The sequence below is a fragment of the Oryza brachyantha genome, chromosome 6 (genome assembly GCF_000231095.2).
Source record: "Oryza brachyantha chromosome 6, ObraRS2, whole genome shotgun sequence".
Taxonomy (NCBI): Eukaryota; Viridiplantae; Streptophyta; class Magnoliopsida; order Poales; family Poaceae; genus Oryza; species Oryza brachyantha.
The window spans coordinates 18,313,948-18,336,348 of record NC_023168.2 but is presented as its reverse complement, the minus strand read 5'-3'; the positions used below and the strand labels follow the sequence as shown (position 1 = coordinate 18,336,348).

General features: G+C 44.8%; 1 protein-coding gene and 1 long non-coding RNA gene across 2 annotated transcripts; both read left to right on the top strand.

Moving 5' to 3' along the window:
• The first annotated feature begins 1,033 nt into the window (after nucleotides 1–1,033).
• Nucleotides 1,034–3,989, top strand: LOC121054760. Its single transcript, XR_005812063.1, has 2 exons — nucleotides 1,034–1,178; nucleotides 1,258–3,989. It is a non-coding gene; the product is annotated as an uncharacterized LOC121054760 (long non-coding RNA).
• Nucleotides 3,990–7,711: 3,722 nt separating this feature from the next.
• Nucleotides 7,712–13,252, top strand: LOC121054759. The gene is made up of 2 exons (XM_040525366.1): nucleotides 7,712–8,734; nucleotides 12,644–13,252. The coding sequence occupies exons 1-2, from the start codon at nucleotides 7,955–7,957 to the stop codon at nucleotides 12,650–12,652; spliced, it is 789 nt and encodes a 262-aa protein (XP_040381300.1). The 5' UTR covers nucleotides 7,712–7,954; the 3' UTR covers nucleotides 12,653–13,252.
• Nucleotides 13,253–22,401: the final 9,149 nt, after the last annotated feature.

Here is a 22,401-nt window from a genome sequence, read left to right as displayed (position 1 = left end):
CATGCATGAAGTGGCAGTTAGGTGCACGTGGTGTAACCATAGGAGGCCACGAGTGCTATCTTTCCAAATTTTAACATTTTTTCAACTTTGAAACTAAGTCATTCCATAAACACACTTTTAAAATATGAATTTTTCGCTACACCATTCTAACTGATACAGGTAGTTGACCTAGTCAGTTTGGCTAACATGTGGAAGCGTAATTTGGTAGTGTAGGCTAACCTCACCAAAACATTTATATTTAGAATTAAGTTTCAATAAAATGTAGTTTTAAAAACAATAGGTTAAAAAATAATAAACTTCCTTTCATCTTGCCTCCTCCACCAGGCTAGGGGGTGTTTGTTCTAGGCTAAACTTTAGCCTCTAGTCACATTGTATACTTAGACATTTATAATAAATAGTAAATGTAGACTATTAATAAAACCCATCTATAATCTTGGACTAATTCATGAGACGAATCTAATGAGTCTAATTAATCTATGATTAGCCTATGTGATGCTACAGTAAATATTTGGTAATCATAGATAAATTAGGCTAAAAAAATCGTCTCACGTATTAGCTCTTATTTATAAAATTAGTTTTTTTATTAGTCTATGTTTAATACTTTAAATTAGTATCTAAATATTCGATGTGACATGAGCTAAAAAGTTTAACCCTCTCTAAACAACACCTAGATTAGTCATCCCCACCGTCAAGCGAGAGAATCCTCTTATATCGCGGAATTTTATGGCAGTTAACACGTACCATATTCGTAACAAAATATAATCATTTCTATATTGTTTAACATACATTAAAACATATGTTAAACGATTCTATTTTAGTCAGTGTTTAATATATGAGTTTTAAATTGATTAGATTCATTTTAAGTTGGTGTTTGACTCTTCATCCTTATTTAATTTTATTATTATTATTAAATAATAAATTATAAATAATATTTTACGTGTAACTATCTTTTTTTCTCATTTTCTTGGAATGATCAAACGTTCCATACGAAAACCAAAAAACCAAAGATCGATTTGTTTTGGACCGAGGGAGTACAAAGCCAGTGTCTCCAGCCAGAAGAGGAATCCGGTTCCGCCGCCGAAATCTCGCCTCCTCCTCTCCTTCGCTCCTCGTCCTCCTCGCCAGCCTCCGCTCTACTGAAGATCCATCCATGGTTGGATTGGTTTCTTCTGCTGATGGTGATCCCCAGCTCGCCCTCTCTCCTTCCTTCTCTCCGATCCATCCATTTTTTGTTGCGGATTTGTTTGCTGCTTTCAGGCCCTGTTCAGTTCCCCAAAAATGTTCGCGTTCGGCCGGCGGCGGCCGCCTCGGATCTCCCCGTCCCCGGGGGGGGGGGGGGGGGGGGCTGTGCATCCCGCCGCCTGCGCCGATCTCCATCCGCAGCGATGCGGGCGTCCTGCTGCTTCCGCCGCATCCGCATCCCCGCTCGCTCGCTCGCCGGTGAGCATCCGAACCTTCGCACATCCTCTTTCTCATCCCCTCTCCTCTTCACCATTAGTGATGGAGAGTCTCATGGCGAGTCTTTTACCCTGTGCCATTAAAAAAGTTGTTGGCTATATTGTTAGCCTTGCTCTAAAACGAACACAGCCGTGTAGTCGTCTCTCCTTCTCTCCTCGTCCTCCTCGCCAGCTCCGCAGCCTCCGCTCATCTGAGATGGAGAGTCGAGACACGGAAGACCCATCCATGGTTGGATTGGTTTCTTCTGTTGGTGATGATCCCCAACTCGCTCGCTCTCCTTCCTCCTCTTCGATCCATCCAGTTTTTGTTGCGGATTTGTTTGCTGCTGCGCGTTGGAGTACTGGAAAGATGGGTTTAAGCGTGAGGTCACCGCGCCGGTGTGGCGGCGGAGTCACGCGAGGCGAGCGCTCTGACGGGGCCATTCCTTCCCGCTCGCGATGGCTGATGATCGCATCGGGAACGGCGGGGGATGAGGAAGGATGACGTTGGCTCCGGCCGGCGGCGGCCGCCTCGGATCTCCGCTTTCTCGGGGGGCCATCCCCCGCCGCATCGCGCGCGCCGCGCCGGCACTGGCACGGAGGCCATCGCCTCATCGGCGGCCGCCGCGGGGGGGGGGGTGCGATTTCCCCGTCCGTCCCCTCGGCCTCAACTCGTCTCCTCACGAGTTCGCCCGCCCGCCGCCGCCGATCTCCATCCATCCCGCGAGCAGCGGTGCCGGAGTCCTGCTGCTTCCACCCGCTGCATCCTCACTCGCTCGTTCGCCGCCTCGCCGGTTCCGAACCTTCCGACATCCTCTTTCTCATCCCCTCTCTTGTTCACCATTAAACTTGCTCCTAGGGTTCAACTGAATCACATGCCCTGCGAACCATGAGGCGAGTGCTACGATCGGTCATTCTCTCTTGCTAGCGGTGGCTGATGATCGGAAGAAACCGGGGCTTGTTGAAGAGTGGCAAATAGTTAAATTCCCCGCAGCGATGAGGACTGAAGCTGTTTGGCTCCGGTGGCTCTCCCTAGTGGTGGTAGCTGCCTCGGATTTCCGCTTCCCGGGGCCATCCCCTATCACATGGGACATGCTGCACCACATTGGTGTGGAGGCCATTGCTTCGGTTGCCACCAATGGCGTGGCGTCTGTTGCGGCAGGGGATGGGGATTGTGGGGCGGTTTGCATAGCAGGGGATGGGGATTGTGGGGCGGTTTGCATGGCAGTTTCCTGCAGGGGGTTGGCTGGGCAACGCCAAATCTGAGCTGCCACCATTGATAGATTTTGTGCTATGTAGTCACAGTTTTACTACACATTGACACCCCCCACTTCCTCCTCCCCTTACCCTCCTTCCCTCTCTGCACACTTGCTGAGAGAGAACACTGGCGATCTTGTTGGCAATTACTACCTCCGTCTCATATCATATTGTAAGAAGGGAGTATATATAATCACATTTGCTTGAAACCGCGACCCATTTCAATAGTCGCAAATAGTTAGATGCCCCTGCGGTGATGGGATGAGGCCATTTGGCTCCGGAATGGCTGCGGCTGCCTCTGATCTCCGCTTCATTGGGGTATCCCCTGCAACATTACACATGCGGTGCCGCATTGAACTGGAGGCCATTGCTTTGGCAGCCGCGATGCCATGGTGCGTGCTGCGGTGGGATGACTGTGCAGTGGATGATTTTTTTCACTATTTAGTTCCTACCCAGGGGTTAGCCAGGCAATGTGAATCTGAGCTCCCGTTGATGAAATTTTTCACTATTTAGTTCCATTTTACTGTATATTGCCATCCACTTTCCCCTCCCCTCCCACTTCGTGCCCCTGCGCACGAGAGAGAGCTTTCGAGCTTGATCTGCAGGCAGTATGTATGCATATATATGTATGTGTGTGGGCATCTCGAGGAGAACTACTTTCAGGCTCGAACTGCTAAGAGCAAGTATAATAGCAGACTATAATGGCTCATTGACAATCCTACTTCCAACTGGTCGCTGCATCAGTTCTCCACCTCTAGGGTGCCGCCTCTGCTGTTCCATTGCCTTTGACTCATAGCAGCAAAGGCTGGGAACCTACGATGGAGTCTGTTGTGGCTTCTGCATCAGGATTCAGTGGGTAGATGCCAGATCTGATCTGAATATCTGATGGATGGATGTATTTTTTATGATGATGGTTTTGATTTTCTAGTTGCTACTCCTGCTGTCTCCGGCTCACTGCAGCCGTACCTCGACCTGCTTCTCCAAAGTGTTGGAAACCTAGAATGGGATGTGGATGAGGGGCGATGATGATCAGTTTTTTTTGTTTTTTGTTTTTTTTTTTGTGAAAAAGCATGCCTTTGAGCAACCAAGGCAGCAGAACATGCCATTAGACCCGACCCAATCATCTCCTGTAACCTATTCACTCACCAATGTTAGGTGACTCTTGCGCCTAGGATGGTCATTCTGTTGATGATAACCAGGGCAGATCCACTTACATTAAGATGAGTATATTGTGGAGCAAGATATGTGGGGGTTGGGTCTGTATGATTGATTAAAGGCGAATCTGAGCCCACTTTGGTCTCCTTTAGAGTAGAGGATTTTTTGGGAGTATTTTCTCGGGAAATGAACTAATTCCTGTGAATATCTTGAGTTCCAAAGGAGCCCCTTATACCTTCTCTGTGTGAATAGTGTTTCTCTGCCAGCATATTTCTGCTGCACTTCCTTTCCTGTTTGTTGCATTTGCATTTTTTTTCTTATTACTTAACAATGGAGTCGTCTATCCGCTCCTCCCACGTCGCATGAAGCACACAGCTACTGCATGTGGTTGGTGAACAAAAGGACTGGCTGAATCCTGTGCTTTGTGCTTGATCCACACTCCTAGGCCACCCCATTTTGCTTGCATTTTGCTAGTATTGTCTAAAGCAATTTTGGAGTTACTGCAATGTTGTAACTAAATGACCATGGCAATGACATTAAACCTTTTCTTAAAAACATGGCTTTTGAGCAATTGAGGCAGCTGTGGGTATCAAAGAACTGACTCTCTCCTCCCTTGTAGCCTTTTCATTTGTGGTCACTCTGATGACTGATGAGTGATAAACAGTGCAGCTCAACTTACATTACCAAGAGTAGATTGTGCAGCACGAGATGCGAAGGTTTGGTTTTGTATGGTGGAGGAAAGGCGAAGCTGAGTCCACTTAATGCTATTTCACTATTCATAGTGCTTCTGTGCTGGTATATTAAACATGGCATTTCTACGACATTCTTTGGCGCTAATTTCTGACTTAATAATAATGTATCAGTTTCTGGTGATAGAAAATGAGCTACTGGTCATCTAGAGCTGAAGTTAAGTACTAAGTACTCATTGGTGCTTACTACTCGCTACAACGGTGATTTTTTTAAACGGGAGCTCTGAATCATTTGTTCCCTTCTCGTTCTGATCGTATTTGGTGACCTGTTTAAATTTGAATGGTTTTGGATTTCTTGCTTTTTTTTCTTTTAACGTTTTACAGAAGGTTGGCTTGGCATCTTTGTGTAGTAGTGTCACAATTGTCCTACCTTACATGTCTGATTTGTTTGCATGGTATGGACATCAGCATTTGTCATGGGATAAAGGGGCCAAACAATACCTTTCATTTTTCTTTTTTCAAGTTAGTACATGTACAGATGTACTTTTCATCTATGCTGTGATAACCTGCCGTTTTTTTCCTTTCAGCTCAGTGCAGTAGGTTTCATGTCAACTGAACAAATGCCAACAGTTTCCTTTGTTGCCTGCAGTGCAATGTTTGAAATTATTATATTTTTCTGCTGAACACACTCTGTTTGTTCCATTATATGTTGTCCGTAGAATGGCAGTGATGAATCCTCTGCCCTTTGGTGGCGTTGAGAGATCTATTAACACCTCCTGAGTTGGTTCTTTGCAAAATTGATCAGCTAGCCTCCAAACTAGGAGGAGTTGCTCTGCACCCAGTTACCAGTTTATGGCTATGTGCTGGCGATTGTGGTGGAGGTGGATTTCTTATTACTTCTCTCATGAACAATCCCACTAATCCCATCAGATGGTTCATAAAAGAGATAGGAGAGAGGCGGGAGGTTATGCTCCAGATGGCAAGTTTGGTTTGCAAGTTATCTTAAGAATACCTTTTCGGTCAATGGTCGATGATGGCCTCGGAACAATTGTGCAATCTGTTCTCATTGCCAAAATGCGATGGGAAACTCCACGCATCTTCACGTCTGAATTAAGTTCTGATTTAATATCCCTGGGCTTGTAACTTGGGTGTTTTGCTTCCAAGTAGCAATGCAGCGTGGCTCCAGAAAGATGATTTCTGCCGCACTTATAATTCATACTTTTTGTGCAGCGTCTCTGTTTTTACCTGTAAATTTTACAATGTGCCCTCCGCCAGTCCGCACAGGTGATTCTGAGATATTTCCTGTTGAAAATCTGTTCAATTTGCTTGGTTTCAAATGGGTTGAAACTTTAGCATCAGATCTGATCAAATTCCATTCTTTTGAAGTAATATTTAGTGTTGTATCCATGTGCAAGGTTATGTTTTTTTCTTGCACTAATTATCTGTTTTCTGGGCAATATGCAAAAGATACTAATACTAATTTTGATCCAACTCAGGATGGCTGGTTTTGGTCCACAAGTGGATGACTAATGGGGTGTTTGTTTCTAGTGATTTATTTGTCTCTAGTCACATTGGATGATTGGACACTAATTTGAAGTATTAAACATAGACTAATAAAAAATCTAATTTCATAAATGAGAGTTAATCCGTGAGACGAATTTTTTTAAGCCTAATTAATTCATAATTAGCAAATATTTACTGTAGGCTAATCATGAATTAATTAGGCTCATTAGATTCGTCTCGCGAATTAGTTCAAGATTATAGATGTGTTTTATTAATAGTCTATGTTTAATACTTTAAATTAGTGTCTAAACATCTGATGTGATATGGGGCTAAAAAGTTTAGCCCAATCTAAACAAACCCTAAACCAGCTAGTCAACTACCACTGGAGAAGCTGGCCCAGATGGCTTGTGAGCCACTTGCCACGTGTCTACTGGTCGCACCCGTTGTGTACATCTTTATGGTCTTCGCAATGCATCCAAGTGTAAAGTGGCTGCGACATGCATCCTACCTGGCTTGAAATCGAGCCTCCTGTTTACGAGATAATTAACTTTTGCCACAGTTAGAAATGATGCTAATATATTTGACACTGGGTCCACATGTTATAGACATATGAGGATCTACATGTCATAGACAGCGAAGGTCAAATATGTTAGTTACTATTTCTAAGAGTGACAAAAAGTTAAATGTCAAAGACATGCATGCAAACAGGTGAAACAGATGTTTGTGTGCAAGTGAAATAGAGTATATAATTGGTTGATCCAATAGTAAACAGATGGTTAGATCTTGGATGCAACTGGGAATGAACATGAGAACTATATTGCAGGGATTGTTTACTGCTTGTCTTGTAGCAGCATTTATCGTTGAGTTTATGAGATTATTGCAGAAGTCATTCAATTGCACTTAGTTGAATGGCCAGAGGCAAAATCTGAGTGCTATGTCTAACTACCAACGTACCAGTAGTTGCTAAGATTTTGCCCTTCTATTTTATATATTTTTATTAGGAAAAAAATGAGCACACATTTTAATTTAGTTGAGTTAATGCGATGTTCATGTTCGCACGCTTTGTATTTTTTCTCACTTTTTTTGAAAACTTGCTATAGAAAAATTGCTTTAAAAATACCATATTAATCTATTTTTTATTTTTTATATTTAAAAATTAATTAATCATATACTAATTTATTACTTTTTTTGCATGATAATAACTAAAACTACCTAAAACAAACGAGGCCACGTTCGGTGGGGCGCCGGGGGGCTAAGTCATCTAGACCCCTCGTTTTTTTCGTGCGCACGCTTTTCGTACTGCTAACTGATGTATTTTTAAAAATTTTGTATAGAAAAGTTGTTATAAAAATCATATTAATCTATTTTATATTTTTAATAATTAATTAATTATGTATTAATCTATTACTACGTTTTTTTGTGATAGATAACTAACCCTCCTCACCCCTACTCCCGAACACGACCTAAATGTCACGTTCGACGCTAGTTATGTAATGCAGATTTTTTTCGTATGCACGTTTCTTGAACTGCTAAACGGTGTATATTTTACAAAAATTTCGATAGTAAAGTTGTTTTAAATAAATCATATTAGTTTATTTTATTTTTTATAATTAATAATTAATTAATCATGTAGTAATCTATTGCTACGTTTTTCGTGCTGAATAAGTTAACTTACCACACCTCACCATCGAAGGGACACATGTTCGGTGACTTGTCCTGAGACATTCTTGGTTACATTGAGTCATTGACAATTCACATTGAGTCATTGACAATTCACATGGGGCGCACACGTCAGGGACTTAATTTTTACCGAGAATATTACGGGGTCATGTCATCGAATCTGGGTCTCCGCCAAAGGCTCAGCCGTCTATACTCTATTGAACTCGGAACCAAATCATTTGCAGTCGACTCTAGATGAACTCGTCGCTGACATGTGGGCTCAACCTCCTTTGGGCCCATGTGTCAGCCACGACTGCACGAGACAGTAGACTAGAGGGATCCCGATCCATTGAACTCCTCTCCTCCTGTCGCCAGCTCCATAGCCTCCGCTCTTGTGAGATGGAGAGTGGAGACACCGAAGATCTATCCATGGTTGGATTGGTTGCTTCTGTTGGTGATGATCCCCAACTCGCTCTTTCTCCTTCCTCCTCTTCGATACATTCGGTTTTTGTTGCGGATTTGTTTGCTGTTGCGCGCTGGAGTACAGGAAATTGGAAAGATGGGTTTAAGTGTAAGGTCACCGCGCGGTCCGCGCCGGTGTGGTGGCGGAGCCGGAGCACGCGAGGCGAGTGCTCCGACGGGGCCATTCCTTCCCGCTCACGGTGGCTGATGATCGCATCGGGAACGGCGGGGGATGAGGAAGGATGCCGTTGGCGCCTCGGATCTCCGCTTTCTCGGGGGGCCATCCCCCGCCGCATCGCGCGTGCCCCGTCGGCTCTGGCATGGAGGCCCGTCGCCTCTTCGGCAGCCGCTGATGCCGCCGCGCTCGCGGCGCATGCGGCGGAGGGGGGGGGGGGGGGTTGGGGACCCTACGGCGTAACGGGCCTCTGGCTCCTCGCGCCGGCACTAGCCGATCTCCCCGTCCGTCCCCTCGGCCTCAACTCTCGTCTCCTCGCAATTTCGCCTGCCCGCCGGTGCCGGTGTCCTGCTGCTTCCTGCTGTTGTATCCTCGCTCGCTCGTTCGTCGCCTCGCCGGTGAGCATCCGAACCTTCGCACATCCTCTTTCTCATCCCCTCTCTCTTGCTCACCATTAAACTTGCTCTTAGTGTTCAAGTGAATCCCATGCCCCGCGAGCCATGAGGCGAGTGCTACGATCGGTCATTCTCTCTTGCTAGCGGTGGCTGATGATCGCATTCACTTGAAACCGGGGCTTGTTGAAGAGTGGCAAATACTTTCAGCCTTGCCTTGTCTAGAGTCACATGATGCTAATAAATCTAGGCATATATATAAATTATATATATTCATTAATGTATGAATTTAGACCAGGCTAAAGAATCTTACGATATAAAACGGAGACGGAGGTAGTAGATAAATTCCCTGCAGCGATGAGGACTGAAGCTGTTTGGCTCCGGTGCCTCTCCTTGTGGCGGTAGCTGCCTCCGGATTTCCGCTTCCTGGGGCCATCCCCTACCACATAGGACATGCCACACCACATTGGTGTGGAGGCCATTGCTTCGGTAGCCACCAATGGTGCGGCGTCTGTTGTGGCAGGGGATGGGGATCGTGGGGCGGTTTGCACTTGCAGTTTCCTGCAGGGGGTTGGCCGGGCAATGCGAAATCTGAGCTGCCACTATTCACCATTGATGGATTTTGTGCTATGTAGTTACAGTTTTACTACACATTGACACCCCCCACTTCCTCCTCCCCTTACCCTCCTTCCCTCTCGGCACGATTGCGTGAGAGAGAACACTGGCGATCTTGTTGGCAATTAATTGGCAGTACATATGTGCTCTTCTTATGTACTAGGACGGAGGGAGTATATATAATCACATTCGCTTGAAACCGTGACCCGTTTCAAGAGTCGCAAATAGTTAAATGCCCCTGCGGTGACGGGATGAGGCCATTTGGCTCCGGAATGTCTGTGGCCGCCTCTGATCTCCGCTTCATTGGGTATGCCCCGCAACATCACACATGCGGTGCCGCATTGAACTGAAGGCCATTGCTTTGGCAGCCGCGATGCCATGGTGCCTGTTGCGCAGTTGATGATTTTTTTTTCACTATTTAGTTCCTACCCAGGGTTTAGCCAGGCAATGTGAATCTGAGCTCCCGTTGATGATTTTTTTCACTGCTTAGTTCCATTTCACTGTATACTGCCATCCACTTCCCCCTCCCCTCCCCTTCGTGCCCCTGTGCACGTGAGAGAGAGCTTTCGATGTATGCATTATGTATTGTTTTCTGGTCTGTGTGTGGGCATCTCGAGGAGAACTACTTTCAAGCTCGAACTGCTAAGAGGAGGTATAATAGCAGACTATAATGGCTCATTGACAAGCCTACTTCCAACTGGTCGCTGTATCGGTTCTCCACCTCAAGGAGCGGTGTAATGTCCAATTGTCCACATGCGAGGGTGGTAGATATGCAATCTTTTCCTCCATGCCTCCCCTGACCGCTGAACTAGCCGACTCGGCTCTTGTCTCCTCGTCGTCCTCGCCGCCTCCGCTCTACTGATCACTGAGTTGTGGTACGGTGGAGAGAAAGAGTTGGATTGATTTCACTCATCAGCTGGTGATGATTGCGTTGTCTCCCTCCCTCCCTCTCCCAATCCATCCAGTTTTTTTTTTGCTGCGGATTCGTTGGATGCGCAGCGGTCCAGTGGAGTACTGGAAGAGATTTTTGCTATTATGCCATTCTCAACGGAGATACCTGGAATTGAAAGGTGAATTTATGCGTATCATCGCGCGAGTGGGCGGGGCATGCGAGGCGAGCGCTCCGCCCGGCCATCCCCTCCAGCTCGCCGCGGCGACGACGACGACGACGAGTCGACGACGCAGTTGTCTCCGGCGCGTCTCCCTAGTGGCGGCGGGCTCGCATCTCCGCTTTCATTGGGCCATCCCTCGCGGCGCCCCGGAGGCCACCGGTTCGGTTGCCGCCGATGCCCGCGGCGCCTACAGCGGCGACAGCGGGGGATGGGACCAGTGCGGCGGTATCCACGTCTGCTTCCTTCCCGGGGATCGCTCAGACAATGCTACATCTGAGGCGCCAACCATGGATGGTTTTTTTCACCATTTGGTCGCTATTTCACTGCACATTGCAACCCCCCATCTTCCTCTTCTTCCCTTTCCCATCACCGCGCGCTTGCGCTCGCGAGAAAGCTCGTGAGATCGATCTAAACCCAAAACCCTCAACTATATCGGCGCTTCTGCGCTGAAATTCCTCCAAGGGTGTCTGTTTCGAGTTCGAGCTGAGCTTTTGCCATCCTTACTTCCAACCGGTTGCTGCCTCAGTTCCCCATCTCTAGGGTGCCGCCTCTGCTGCTCTATTGCCTTGGATTCATTAGCAGCAAAGGCTGGGTACCCTACGGTGGCGTCTTGTGCGGCTTCCGCGTCAGGATTTGGTGTGTACATGCGAGATCTGATCTGGATGCTGATGTCTGAATCGGTTTCTCTAGATTGTCGGAAACATGGAATGCGATGCGGATGAGGGGCGATGATGATAAACCTTTTCTAACAACCATGTCTTTGAACAATCGAGGCAGCTGACGGTGTGAATTAAACCTAATCCTATCATCCCGTGTAACCTCTCCACTCACTAATGGTAGATGTTTCTTGCACCTTGGACGGTCATTCTGAGAGATGATAACCAGGGCAGATCCATTTACATTAGTATGAGTATATTGTGCAGCAAGAGATGTAAAAGTTGGGTTTTTGTATGGTGGTGGAAAGGCGAAACTGAGCCGGCACAATCAGTGATCAGTCTCTGGTGTTGGAAAATTAGCTACAAGCTCATCTAAAGCTGAAGTACTGAGTACTCATTGTCTGCTTACTACTCTCTGGCACTGCCATGGTGATTTTTGGAATGGAAACACCGAATCATTTGTTCCCTTCTTACTGTCATTGTATCATGTTAACTTGTTCAAAATTATACTATTTCCTTTCAATCAATCCTCTTTTGTTTCGTTATATTTTGGCCCGCGACTGATTGATGACGGCATCCGAAGAATCGTTTCACCTTTGTCATTGTCAACAGTTCAACATACGATGGGAATGCTCTTTTTTTTTCCTGGTCTGGAATTTTAAGTTCCAATCTTATATTGCTGGGCTTGTAGCTTGGGTGATAGCCAAGCAGCAATGCAGAGTTGTTCTGCCTCCAGAAAGGTGACTTCTACTGTACTTTTACTTTCTTCTTTTGCAGTATCTCGTTTCGTCTGTAAATTCTACAATTTGCCTGCCTCATGTGATTCGCAGATAGTTCTGGTTAAAGATTTGTTCAAACCACACAATTTCATGGGAATTGAATTAATTCCTGTAATATCCTGTGTTTCAAAGGAGCCCTCAATACTTCTCTGCAAGTGGTCTTTCTCTGTTGAATGGCTGTGATGAATTTGCTGCCCTTTGTTGGTGTTGGGAGGGAGATCTATTAGCACCTCCTGAGTTGATTCCTTGAAAAATTAATCGTTTAGTTGCCAAACTAGGATGGCTTGCTGTGCAGCAAGTTACCAGTTTTCAGCTATTTGGTGGTGGTGGGGCTGAGGTTTTTTATTGCTTCTGTCATGAACAATTCCATTTGATGGTTCATGCTGAGAGAGAGAGAGAGAGAGATTATATCGCAGTGTTCTGCTATGGCGGCAAACTCCGCATCCGTATTGGATGTAGAGGAGGCCGAGTTTTAATCCATTATTGAAAAAAAAATCGGCAGGCTTCAACTTTGGTGATTCATAATGGGGGTCAAATCCGAGCCGTTCCATATTATTTTTCTAATTTGCAGCGTGTGAGTTCTTCGTTTGTTTGTTGGAGTTGCTGTATCTGCGGTTCTATGGTTTTTGTCTGAAAGTTCTACCATCACTTGCTGCTACTTTTGGGATAAATTACTCCAGAAGCTAGGTAAGTTTATTTTCTTTTCTTTCAAACAACTCACTTCTTTGTTTTGTTATTATTTTTGCCTGTCAGACTGATTGATGATGGTGTCTGAAGAAGAATGGTGCCAATTGTTGTCATTGTGAACGTTAAGGTGGGAAAACTTATGTTCTTGTTTTCTCGTCTGAGTAATTTTGTTGGGCTTGCAGCAATGGTTCTGGCTCCAGAAAGGTGATTTCTACTGTACTTTTTACTTTTGCAGCATCTCGTTTTCGCCTTGCCTCTTACTACTATGTGATTCGCAGATAGTTGCGGTTGAAAATCTGTTCAAACCGCATATATTCGAATTTGTTTATAGCTTGTGCTTCAGATCTGATCAAATTTCAATGTATTTAATTAGTATGTGTATTATGTTAGTAAAATACGTGATACTAAAATGGGAGTGCTATGTTTTTTACTGGCGGAATGCGGACATTGAACCTACTATGGGTTCCGTTCCAACGTAGTCATGGGCTGGTTTTGAGTGGGCTGGCCAGGCTGGCCCGCTAGTCCACTGCCATTGGACAAGCCGGCCCAGGTGGCCTGCGAGCCACCCCATCCGGACACGTGGGACGTGCACTCGCCACGTGCACGTTCCCCTTCTGAGAGCCGTACAGTACAGGTACTCCTACATGGCTACGGCCACCGCTTCTCCCTCCCGAGTTCTCGTGCTAAGTTGGTCTTTAGATTAAGAAAATTTTTTGAAAGAAGAGTCACGTCAAATCTTCGACTATCATAAGGGTTTTTATAAAAAACGAATTTCGCGGCTAGCCTGAAAACCGCGAGACGAATTTTTGAGCCTAATTAATCTATCATTAGCACATATTGGTTACTGTAGCACTTATGGCTAATTAGGCTCAAAAGGTTCGTCTCAAGATTTCTTTCATAACTATGTAATTAGGTTTTTGATTATCTATGTTTAATATTTTATTTAGGTGTCTACAAATCGGATGTGATGTTTTTTTTAAAATAATTAGGAACTAAACAAGGCCTAAACAAACCTTTCCCCCGGTGCGGCGATGGTACACTGGGTCTCGTCGTCTCGACGAGAAATTGGACATTATGCCACTTCCTCCGCCGAAATGCCACTTCCAATTTCTCGTTTTGACGATGCCATAATAGCAATTTTCTCTCCCTTTGAGGTGTCTCCTCCTCTCCTCTCCCTCCTCGCCTCACTTGACTCCTCTGCTAGGCCGCCGCGGGTGGGCGCCGGAGAGCCCCGGAAGTGGGGCACGCTGCTCGCCGCACCTGCGGTGGCCTATGGCATGGCAGGATCGATCGATCGACCTCGGGACCTTCTGTGGGGGGGAAGGTGGTGGTGAGGTTGTACGCGCGGCGGCGTGTTCGGCCCTCCGATCCAGCGGTGCCACCTCCTGCCACCGCCTGGCGACGAGACGGGCACGCAGCGGCTTGGATGCTCCCCCGAGTAGCCGCCGCTGTGGAGAGCTCGGCGGTGCCAGTGGCGGGCGGGGGGTTGGGAACCGCTGGGGGCGGGGGTTCCGTTGCGGGTGGTGGGCTGCCATGGCGAGATCTGATGCCGCCGCGGCATGGGTTCCTACTCCGCTTCTGTTGCATTTGTGATTTGGGTTGGTATGCTCGCCATCACCACCACCACCACCACCCTCCCAGTTTCGCTTCCCTCTGCTCTCTTCTCTCCTCACTGTGTACGCTCGCGTGCGTGCGCGTACAGCGAGATCTGAGCCGTGGTGGTAATTGGTATTATAGCTATTTAAGTTTTCAGTTGCATTTTTTCGATTTGGTTTGGTATGCTCACCATTACCACCACCAGCTTTGCCTTAGAGCAAGTTCAATAGTATAGCCAACCAACAGCAGAGGCGGCACCCTAGAGGTGGAGAACTGACTGGAAATAGGCTTGTCAATGAGCCATCCAGAGTTCCCGTCTCTGACTCAGAGAAAATTGCATAACTACTACAGGGTGAGCCAGAAGGCCAGAACACAATGGGGACACTTGATTTAACTATTTGCCACTCTTTGAGAGATCTGTTTAGGGCCTGTTTGGAGGAATTTCACGGGAATTTTGTACGAATTTCCTATAAACTTCTTGGTTACCCAAAGGAGCACTTGATCTTTCTGCATTCTTGCAGAGTAGCCACCCAGTCGTGTTCAAGGCACCTGCGGGGCCGCTCCACCACGCCCGCTGCTGCCTGGATGCTCTTTCATGGCCAGTGCGGTGGTAGTGGGGGCCGGGGACCGTAGACACAGACTGGTGGTGTCTGATGTGGCTTCCGTGCCATGGTGAGAGCAGGTACAATAGTAGGCTATAATACTTACTCTGATGGGTAGGGTTTGGTCGTGAGACCTCGAGGTCTGGACTCCTGTCAGTGATGAGTGGCTGTTTTGGTCATGCTGTCTCGATTCTGCGAAGTTCGCCGTTACCACTGGCTTGAGCTCTCCTCGTCATTCAGCTGTTGCTGTACTGATCATATATATATATATACATATACACACACGGACATATACTGCTGCTGCTGCTGATGATGATGATGATGATGATTCTGCTGCTGATGATCCAGTCTATAGTGGGTTGAGTGGGGGAGGAGGTGCCTGCCTGGGATTGACGGTGGGAGTGCCATGGTATGTTGCTAATAGTCGTGGTGAAAACACCTAACAGCCATTGGGAGCTCCCTCCCTGCCCGGGTTCTGTGGCATCCTCTCTCATCCCTCTATACCCACACCTTCTCTCTTTGCACGTACGCACGGCGCAGAACTGCAGATATACATGCATGGATTTCTCCTCTAACCCAAAACCCTCAACTATATCGGCGCTTCTGCGCTGAAGTTCCTCCAAAGGTATCTGTTTCGAGTTCGAGCTGAGCTTTGAGCTTTTGACATCCGTACTTCCAACCAGTTGCTGCCTCAGTTCCCCATCTCTTGGGTGCCGCGTCTGCTGCTCCATTGCCTTGGATTCATTAGCAGCAAAGGCTGGGTACCCTATGGTGGTGTCTTGTGCAGCTTCCGCGTCAGGATTTGGTGGGTACATGCGAGATCTGATCTGATCTGGATGCTCATGTCTGGACTGGTTTCTCTAGATTGTCGGAAACATGGAATGCGATGAGGATGAGGGGCGATGATGATCAACCTTTTCTGACAACCATGTCTTTGAACAATTGACGCACCTGACGGTGTGAATTAAACCTGATCCTATCATCCATTGTAACCTATCCACTCACTAGTGTTAGACGGTTCTTGCACCTTGGATGGTCATTCGGAGAGATGATAACCAGGGCAGATCCACTTACATTAGCATGAGTAGATTGTGCAGCAAGAGATGTGAAAGTTGGGATTTGTATGGTGGTGGAAAGGCGAAACTGAGCCCGCACAATCAGTGATCTGTCTCTGGTGTTGGAAAATTAGCTACAAGCTCATCTAAAGCTGAAGTACTGAGTACTCATTGTCTGCTCACTACTCTCTGGCACTGCCATGGTGTTTTGGAATGAAAACACCGAATCATTTGTTCCCTTCTGCCGGGTATGTTGCTAATAGATGCTGCTGCTGATGAGTGCTGCTGCTGATGATGATGATCTAGTCTATACAGTTGGTTGAGTGGGGGAGGAGGTGCCTGCCCGGGATTGATGCTGGGAGTGCCATGGTATGTTGCTAATAGACGTGGTGAAAACATCTAACAGCCATTGGGAGCTCCCTCTCTGCCGGGTTCTGCGGCATCCTCTCATCCCTCTATATCCACACCTTCTCTCTTTGCCTTGACCTTAGGCCCTGTTTAGTTCCCAAAAATTTTCGGACATGCTGTCTCAATTCGGACATGGAGCTGCTGGTGTTTTCTGTTACCACTGGCTTGAGCTCCCCTCGTCATTACACACATATACCGCTGCTGCTGCTGCTGATATGATGATGATGATGATCCAGTCTATACAGTGGGTTGGGTGGGGGGAGGGGGTGCCTGCCTGGGATTGATGCTGGGAGTGCCATGGTGTGTTGCAAGTTGTGAAAACATCTAACAGCCATTGGGAGCTCCCTCTATACTCACACCTTCTCTCTTTGTGTTAACCTTAGTTACTAATAACAGAAAATTGTTCTCCAAAAAAATTGAGGTTCCGAATGGCGGCGATGAGGAAGGATGCCATGGCTCTAGTGCCTCTCCTGAGCGTGGTGGCCACTTGGATGTCCGCTCTCTTGGGGCCATCCCTCCCGCATCTTCCTCGCCTTGCCTCCATTGGTGTGGAGGCCATCGCTTCGGCAGCCGCTGATGTCGTGGCATGTGCGGCATCAGGGGATGGGGACCTTGCAGTGGTATCTGAGTCGACTTTCTGCCTGGGGGCTAGTTCATGCAGCATCAAATCTGAGTTGCCATTGATGATTTTTCCACTATTTGGTCGTGATTTTTACTTTACATTGTCATCCCTCTTCCTCCTCCACCCTTTGCTCTCCGCGTGCTTGTGCGAGAGAGCTGGTGTACGTACGTACTCTGCTTACTCTGGTGTAGTATATATGTTTGGTTTTCACATCTGTGTTCTTGATTATTGTCCACGCCTCCCAGACCCAAAACCCAAAACCAAATCGGTGCATAAACTTCTGTGCCAAAGAGCTGAGCTTTGACAGCTCTACTTTGAAGCGCTGGCTGTGACAGTTCCCCACCTCTAGGGTGCTGCCCCTGCTGCTCCATTGCCTTGGATGCATAGTAGGTAGTAGCAAAGGCTGGGAACCTATGGTGGAGTCTGGTGTGGCTTCTAAGTCAGGATTTGGTGGGTTGATGCGAGATCTGATATACTCATGATGGATGGATGTCACGGTGATGATGCTTTTTATTTGCTTGTTGCTCATCTTTTTATATGGTATGCTCTGCTCTCTGTTTTCCTCTGGGGATTCCAAACTTGAGAAAACCTGGCGGAAGCGCATGGTGCTGTCGAATAATTGCTAGTTCACTCTTGTTTGTATTGTGCGAATGAACAACAGTGATTTGCATAAGCATGGTTTGCTGTTGGGACATTCAAGATGACCATATGATGTCAATGTACTTGGACTGGCTTATATAGAATGTTGAGACATGGAATGGAATGTGGATGAGGGGCAATGATGATCAACCTTTTCTGACAAAGCTGCCTTTAAACAATTAAGGCAGCTGTGGGTGGATCTGATCCTATCATCTCTTGTAGTCTATTCAGTCACGCACTAATGTTAGGTGGTTGTTGCGCCTAGGATGGTCATTCTGACAAATGATAACCAGGGCACTTGCATTATGCTGAGTAGATTGTGGAGCGAGACGTGGGGGTTGGGTCTGCATGATCCAGTAAAGGCAAATCTGAGCCCATTCCTCTAAATCAGAGGACTTTCATGGCAATCTAAATAATTCCTATGGATATCCTGCATTCCAAATGTGATGCTTTTTCTCTGAATGGTGTTTCTTTGCTGGCATATTTCTCCTTCATGTTCTTCCTGTTTGTTGCATTTGCAATTTTTTTCTATCTAATAACATTTTAACCAAATGATGATGGTGTTAAACCTATTCTGAAAAGCTGCAGGTATCAAATAACCATGTCTGAATAGATGAATAGCTTGTGATATTTATTTGAGGGTATAAATGAATAAATTAGCTTTTATAAAGTCTGAAAGATGGATTTAAAGCAATGTTCTAAGAAATTCACAGATAGAATGCTTTTGCAAAATTGCACAGTTTGGTTGTTTGGAAGCGTGTGCATTAATCCATTCATAAGTAGATTATGCAGTAAGAAATCTGCAAATTGTGTTGTATGGAGGAAAGGCGAAACTGAGCTTTCTCAATTCTGTTTCACTATTCGTAGTGCTTCTGTGCTAGTAAATTTATAGGCCATCTCTGACATGCTTTGAAGCTACAGTAGTTCCAAACTTAGTAATAAGCGATCAGTTTCTTGCGTCTAAAATTAGCTACATGCTCATCCAAAGCTGAAATTAACTAGTCTAGTCACTGCTGCTCTCTACTCACTGCATGATGAATTTTTGAAGTGATAACTGTGAATCATTTGTTCCCTTCTCATTCTCATTGTATCTGTCGATCTGTTTACAATTGAATTATTTAGCAGTGATTCAAGATTTCTTGCTTTGTTTCTATGAACATTTCACTGAATGTTTACTTGAAATCTTTCTATAGTAGTGCTACAATTGTCCCACTTCACATGTCTGATTTGTTTGTGTGCAATTGACATAAACCTGTCATGGGACAACGGGGCCAAACAAGACTTACATTTTCCCTGTTTGAAGTTAGTACATGTACTTTTGGTCTGTGCTGTCATAGCTGGGCTGCAAGTTTTTATTTTTGTCTTTTCAGCTCAGTGCAGTCATGCCTTTCATGTCAACTGAACAAATGCAAACAGTTCCTTTTTTCTGCTTGTAGTATGGTGCTTCAAATTAATTTTTCAGTAAAGCACTTTCTGTTTGCTCTATAGTATTTCATTTGTTTGTTTTTTGTCGAATGGCTGTGATGAATTTGTTGCATTCGGTGCTTGGAGATCTATTAACATCTCTGAGTTGGTTCCTTGCAAAGTTGATCAGGGTGTCACCAAACAAGGAGGGCTTGCTCTGTAGAAGTTACCAGTTTGAGCCTGTGAGGTTATTTGCTGCCTGAGAGAGAGGGAGATTTGCTCTTCCAAATAACTTTTTTTTTCTTGCCCCCTAATGCTTCAAGATGCCTTTTGGTTCACCGATTTGATGAGTCCTTTGTACAATTGTCATTTGTTGTCAACATACAATGAGATAACTCAACAGTTTTCTTGCATAAGATCAGCTCACTTGAATGCATCCTAGTGAATAATGTTCAGGAGTATGTCCCGGAATCTTGTCTGGGGTTGGAAAGAACAAAGTTACAGAACAAAGTTACTTCTCTAGAGCCTGATGTGGCAGGTTGACGTTTGTTTCGTGATGCTTTACTTATGTTCTCTCAACCTTTCATAGTGCCTGTGGTTCTGGTGTGACTTTGTTGAAGAGCTGGTGGGACCGGGCCCAAACTGGCACGCTTATTGTGATTACCAATGCTCATAATAGTACTGCTGAAAGAGCCGAGTAAATTCATCAATGGCGACTTCTACCTTTTGACTGGGTTATCCTGCATTATTCAGCTGCACACTATCTCTGTGTCTTGAGAGAGATGTTCCCTAACAGCACGAATGTGTTGTCCTTGTTCCCGTTTTCTGGTTTTGCTGGGCCTGTAGCTTGGGTTATGGTCTGCGAAGTAGCAATGATGTATCAGCATCTTAAGTGACTGAGTTGACACCACCACCTGTGAATATATCAACGCTTTCGATGCATAATAGGAGATAGGACCTCCAGTGCTGGAAGATGAGAGCCAGCTTGTTTAGATTAAAACTATATCTTCATGTAATTCGAAAATTCCGGATTATCCGAGCTTGGCGCAGTAGGTCATATTAATATTATCTGATAAGTCATCGACCTGTGGTTCATCACTATTATCCCTTGATGCACCAATTTTGATATTCCTTTTCTCTTTTCTAAAAGGAAAGAACTGTATCAATTATCAATATACTATATGTCAATATACTGCCACCACGCTTCATCTGCTCTCTTTAGTTAAATATCCATGCTGTATGGTTTATTTTGGTTTGCATTGCCCCAAGAATGCCAATGCTCATATACGGTGGTGTTTACAATAACTGTGATTGCAGCATTGGATGTTTAATTCGTGTGATAAGTAGAAGGATTAGATTATAAAAAATTGAAATAACTATAGAAGGATTAGATTAGAAACTTTTATGAAAAAAACTTCTTATAAAATGAGCCAGTTAGCAGCTTATGAAACATTCCATGAATTTCCAACATCCACAATTGATTGAATGAGCAATTTTCGCGGGTACATTTTTAATGAGATTTTTTGGATTTTCGTGGTACATATTCCAAGCTCCTAAACATTGATTTTATATATATAACTATTATTTGTAAAAGTTTCTTTAGTTTTTAAGGAAAAATTTTAACTTTATATATCTATAAAAATCAGATAACCTAAGTAAAAAATTGAACTTTATAGTAGTAAAATAATTTATTTACCGAATATCTATAAAAATCAGATGACTTTTTTTCGTCGGAGGTCTGAGATTGTCTATGGTTTCGTTGTGTTACTTCGATGCCAGACTAGTTTTTTTTAGCACTACAAACTTGTGTTAAATCTAGCCCAACATGAACTTGAAAAATCCAGGACGTTGAGCTCAAAACTGTTGCCTCAATCATAGATCAACGACAGAGAGCAAGTTCAATAAAAAGACTAACTACTTTTCCAAAATTATTTTTTATGCAGTGGCCTTGCTTACTTAGGCCTTGTTTAGTTCTCAAAATTTTTTTCCAAAAAATCCTATCGAATTTTTGGACACCTAAATAAAGCATTAAACATAGATGAACCAAAAAACTAATTGCACGGTTATGGAAGAAATCTTGAGATGAACTTTGAGCCTAATTAGCCCATGATTAGTCATAAGTGCTATAGTAACCAACATATGCTAATGACGGATTAATTAGGCTCAAAAGATTCGTCTCGCGGTTTCTAGGCTAGCCGTGAAATTCGTTTTTTCATTTGTGTCCGAAAACCCCTTTGGACATCTGGTCAAACATTTGACGCGACATTTCTCCCAAAAATTTTCTCAATCTAAACACCACCATAGATTCTCCTCTTTTTCGTACAGATGCATCCCAAACTGTTAAATATTGTATTTTTTCAAAATTTTCTATAGAAAAGTTACTTTAAATGCCATATTAATCTATTTTTAATTTTTTATAATTAATAATTAATTAATCATGTACTAATCTATTACCACGTCCGTTTCATATCTTTAGAGCAACTTTAATAGTATAGCCAACGGTTGGCTCTAACTTGTCTATAGTCAATTTAATAGTCAATTCATACAATAGTATAGACTATACAACTAACATCCGGTCCTACCTGTCATACATACATGTTTCTTGGAGTTCGTGTTGCGGTTGGCTACTCTCTCTATCCCAAAATAAACCATTTCACTTTTTACCTATAATTTTTGATTCTTCGTCTTATTTAAATTTTTTTGTGATTGATATTTTTGTTTTTATTAGATGATAAATCATGAATAGTACTTTACATGTGACTAATGTTTTTCTAATTTTCTAAAATAATTTCAAATAAGATGGGTGGTCAAACGTTGGACACGGAAACCGGAAAATTGATTTTTTTGAGACAGAAGGAGTATAAATTAGTAGCCTGCCCTTTTCTCTCCAATCTTGTGTTCTTAGGCCCTGTTTAGATCCTTCAAATTCAAAATGGCAAAAGTTTTGCTATTTTGGAGCACTTTTTGGTAAAATGGATCTAAACACTAGGGTAAGAAAATGACAACATTGTATTTGACATTTGGTAGTCTATAGTAGCAAATTTCGTCAAAAAGCGCATAGGGATGCGGACCACCTCTCACTTTTACCCTAAAAATGACAACTTTTGCATGCCTCTAAATACCAAATTGTAAAAATATAATGCCAAAATTTTTGTCACCAAAACTTTTATCATTTACCATCTACTATTCTAAATAGATCTAAACATGCCCTTAAAATATACTTATAGTCCTGCTATGTAACTGCTCTTAGAGAGACTCTCTAGCCTTTCTGGCCAGGGCTGACGTCACCGCCCCGTCTCCCCTCCCGAACCACCACAAAACCCTCGCCGCCTGGGTCGAGCGCTCCTCACTCATCATTAGTTTAAGTGTGAGGCCACCGCGAGCGGCGGCGGCGGCGGCCGGCGTTCGAGCTCGTCTCTCCGTCCGTCCTGCTCGGGGCGGCCGATGATCGCACCACCCGGACGAGACCCGCGGCCCTCTCGGAGCAGCGGCGGCGAT

Coding starts and splice junctions, on each gene's coding strand:
- LOC121054759 (XM_040525366.1), top strand. CDS start 7,955: ATGAACTCGTCGCTGACATGTGGGCTCAACCTCCTTTGGGCCCATGTG.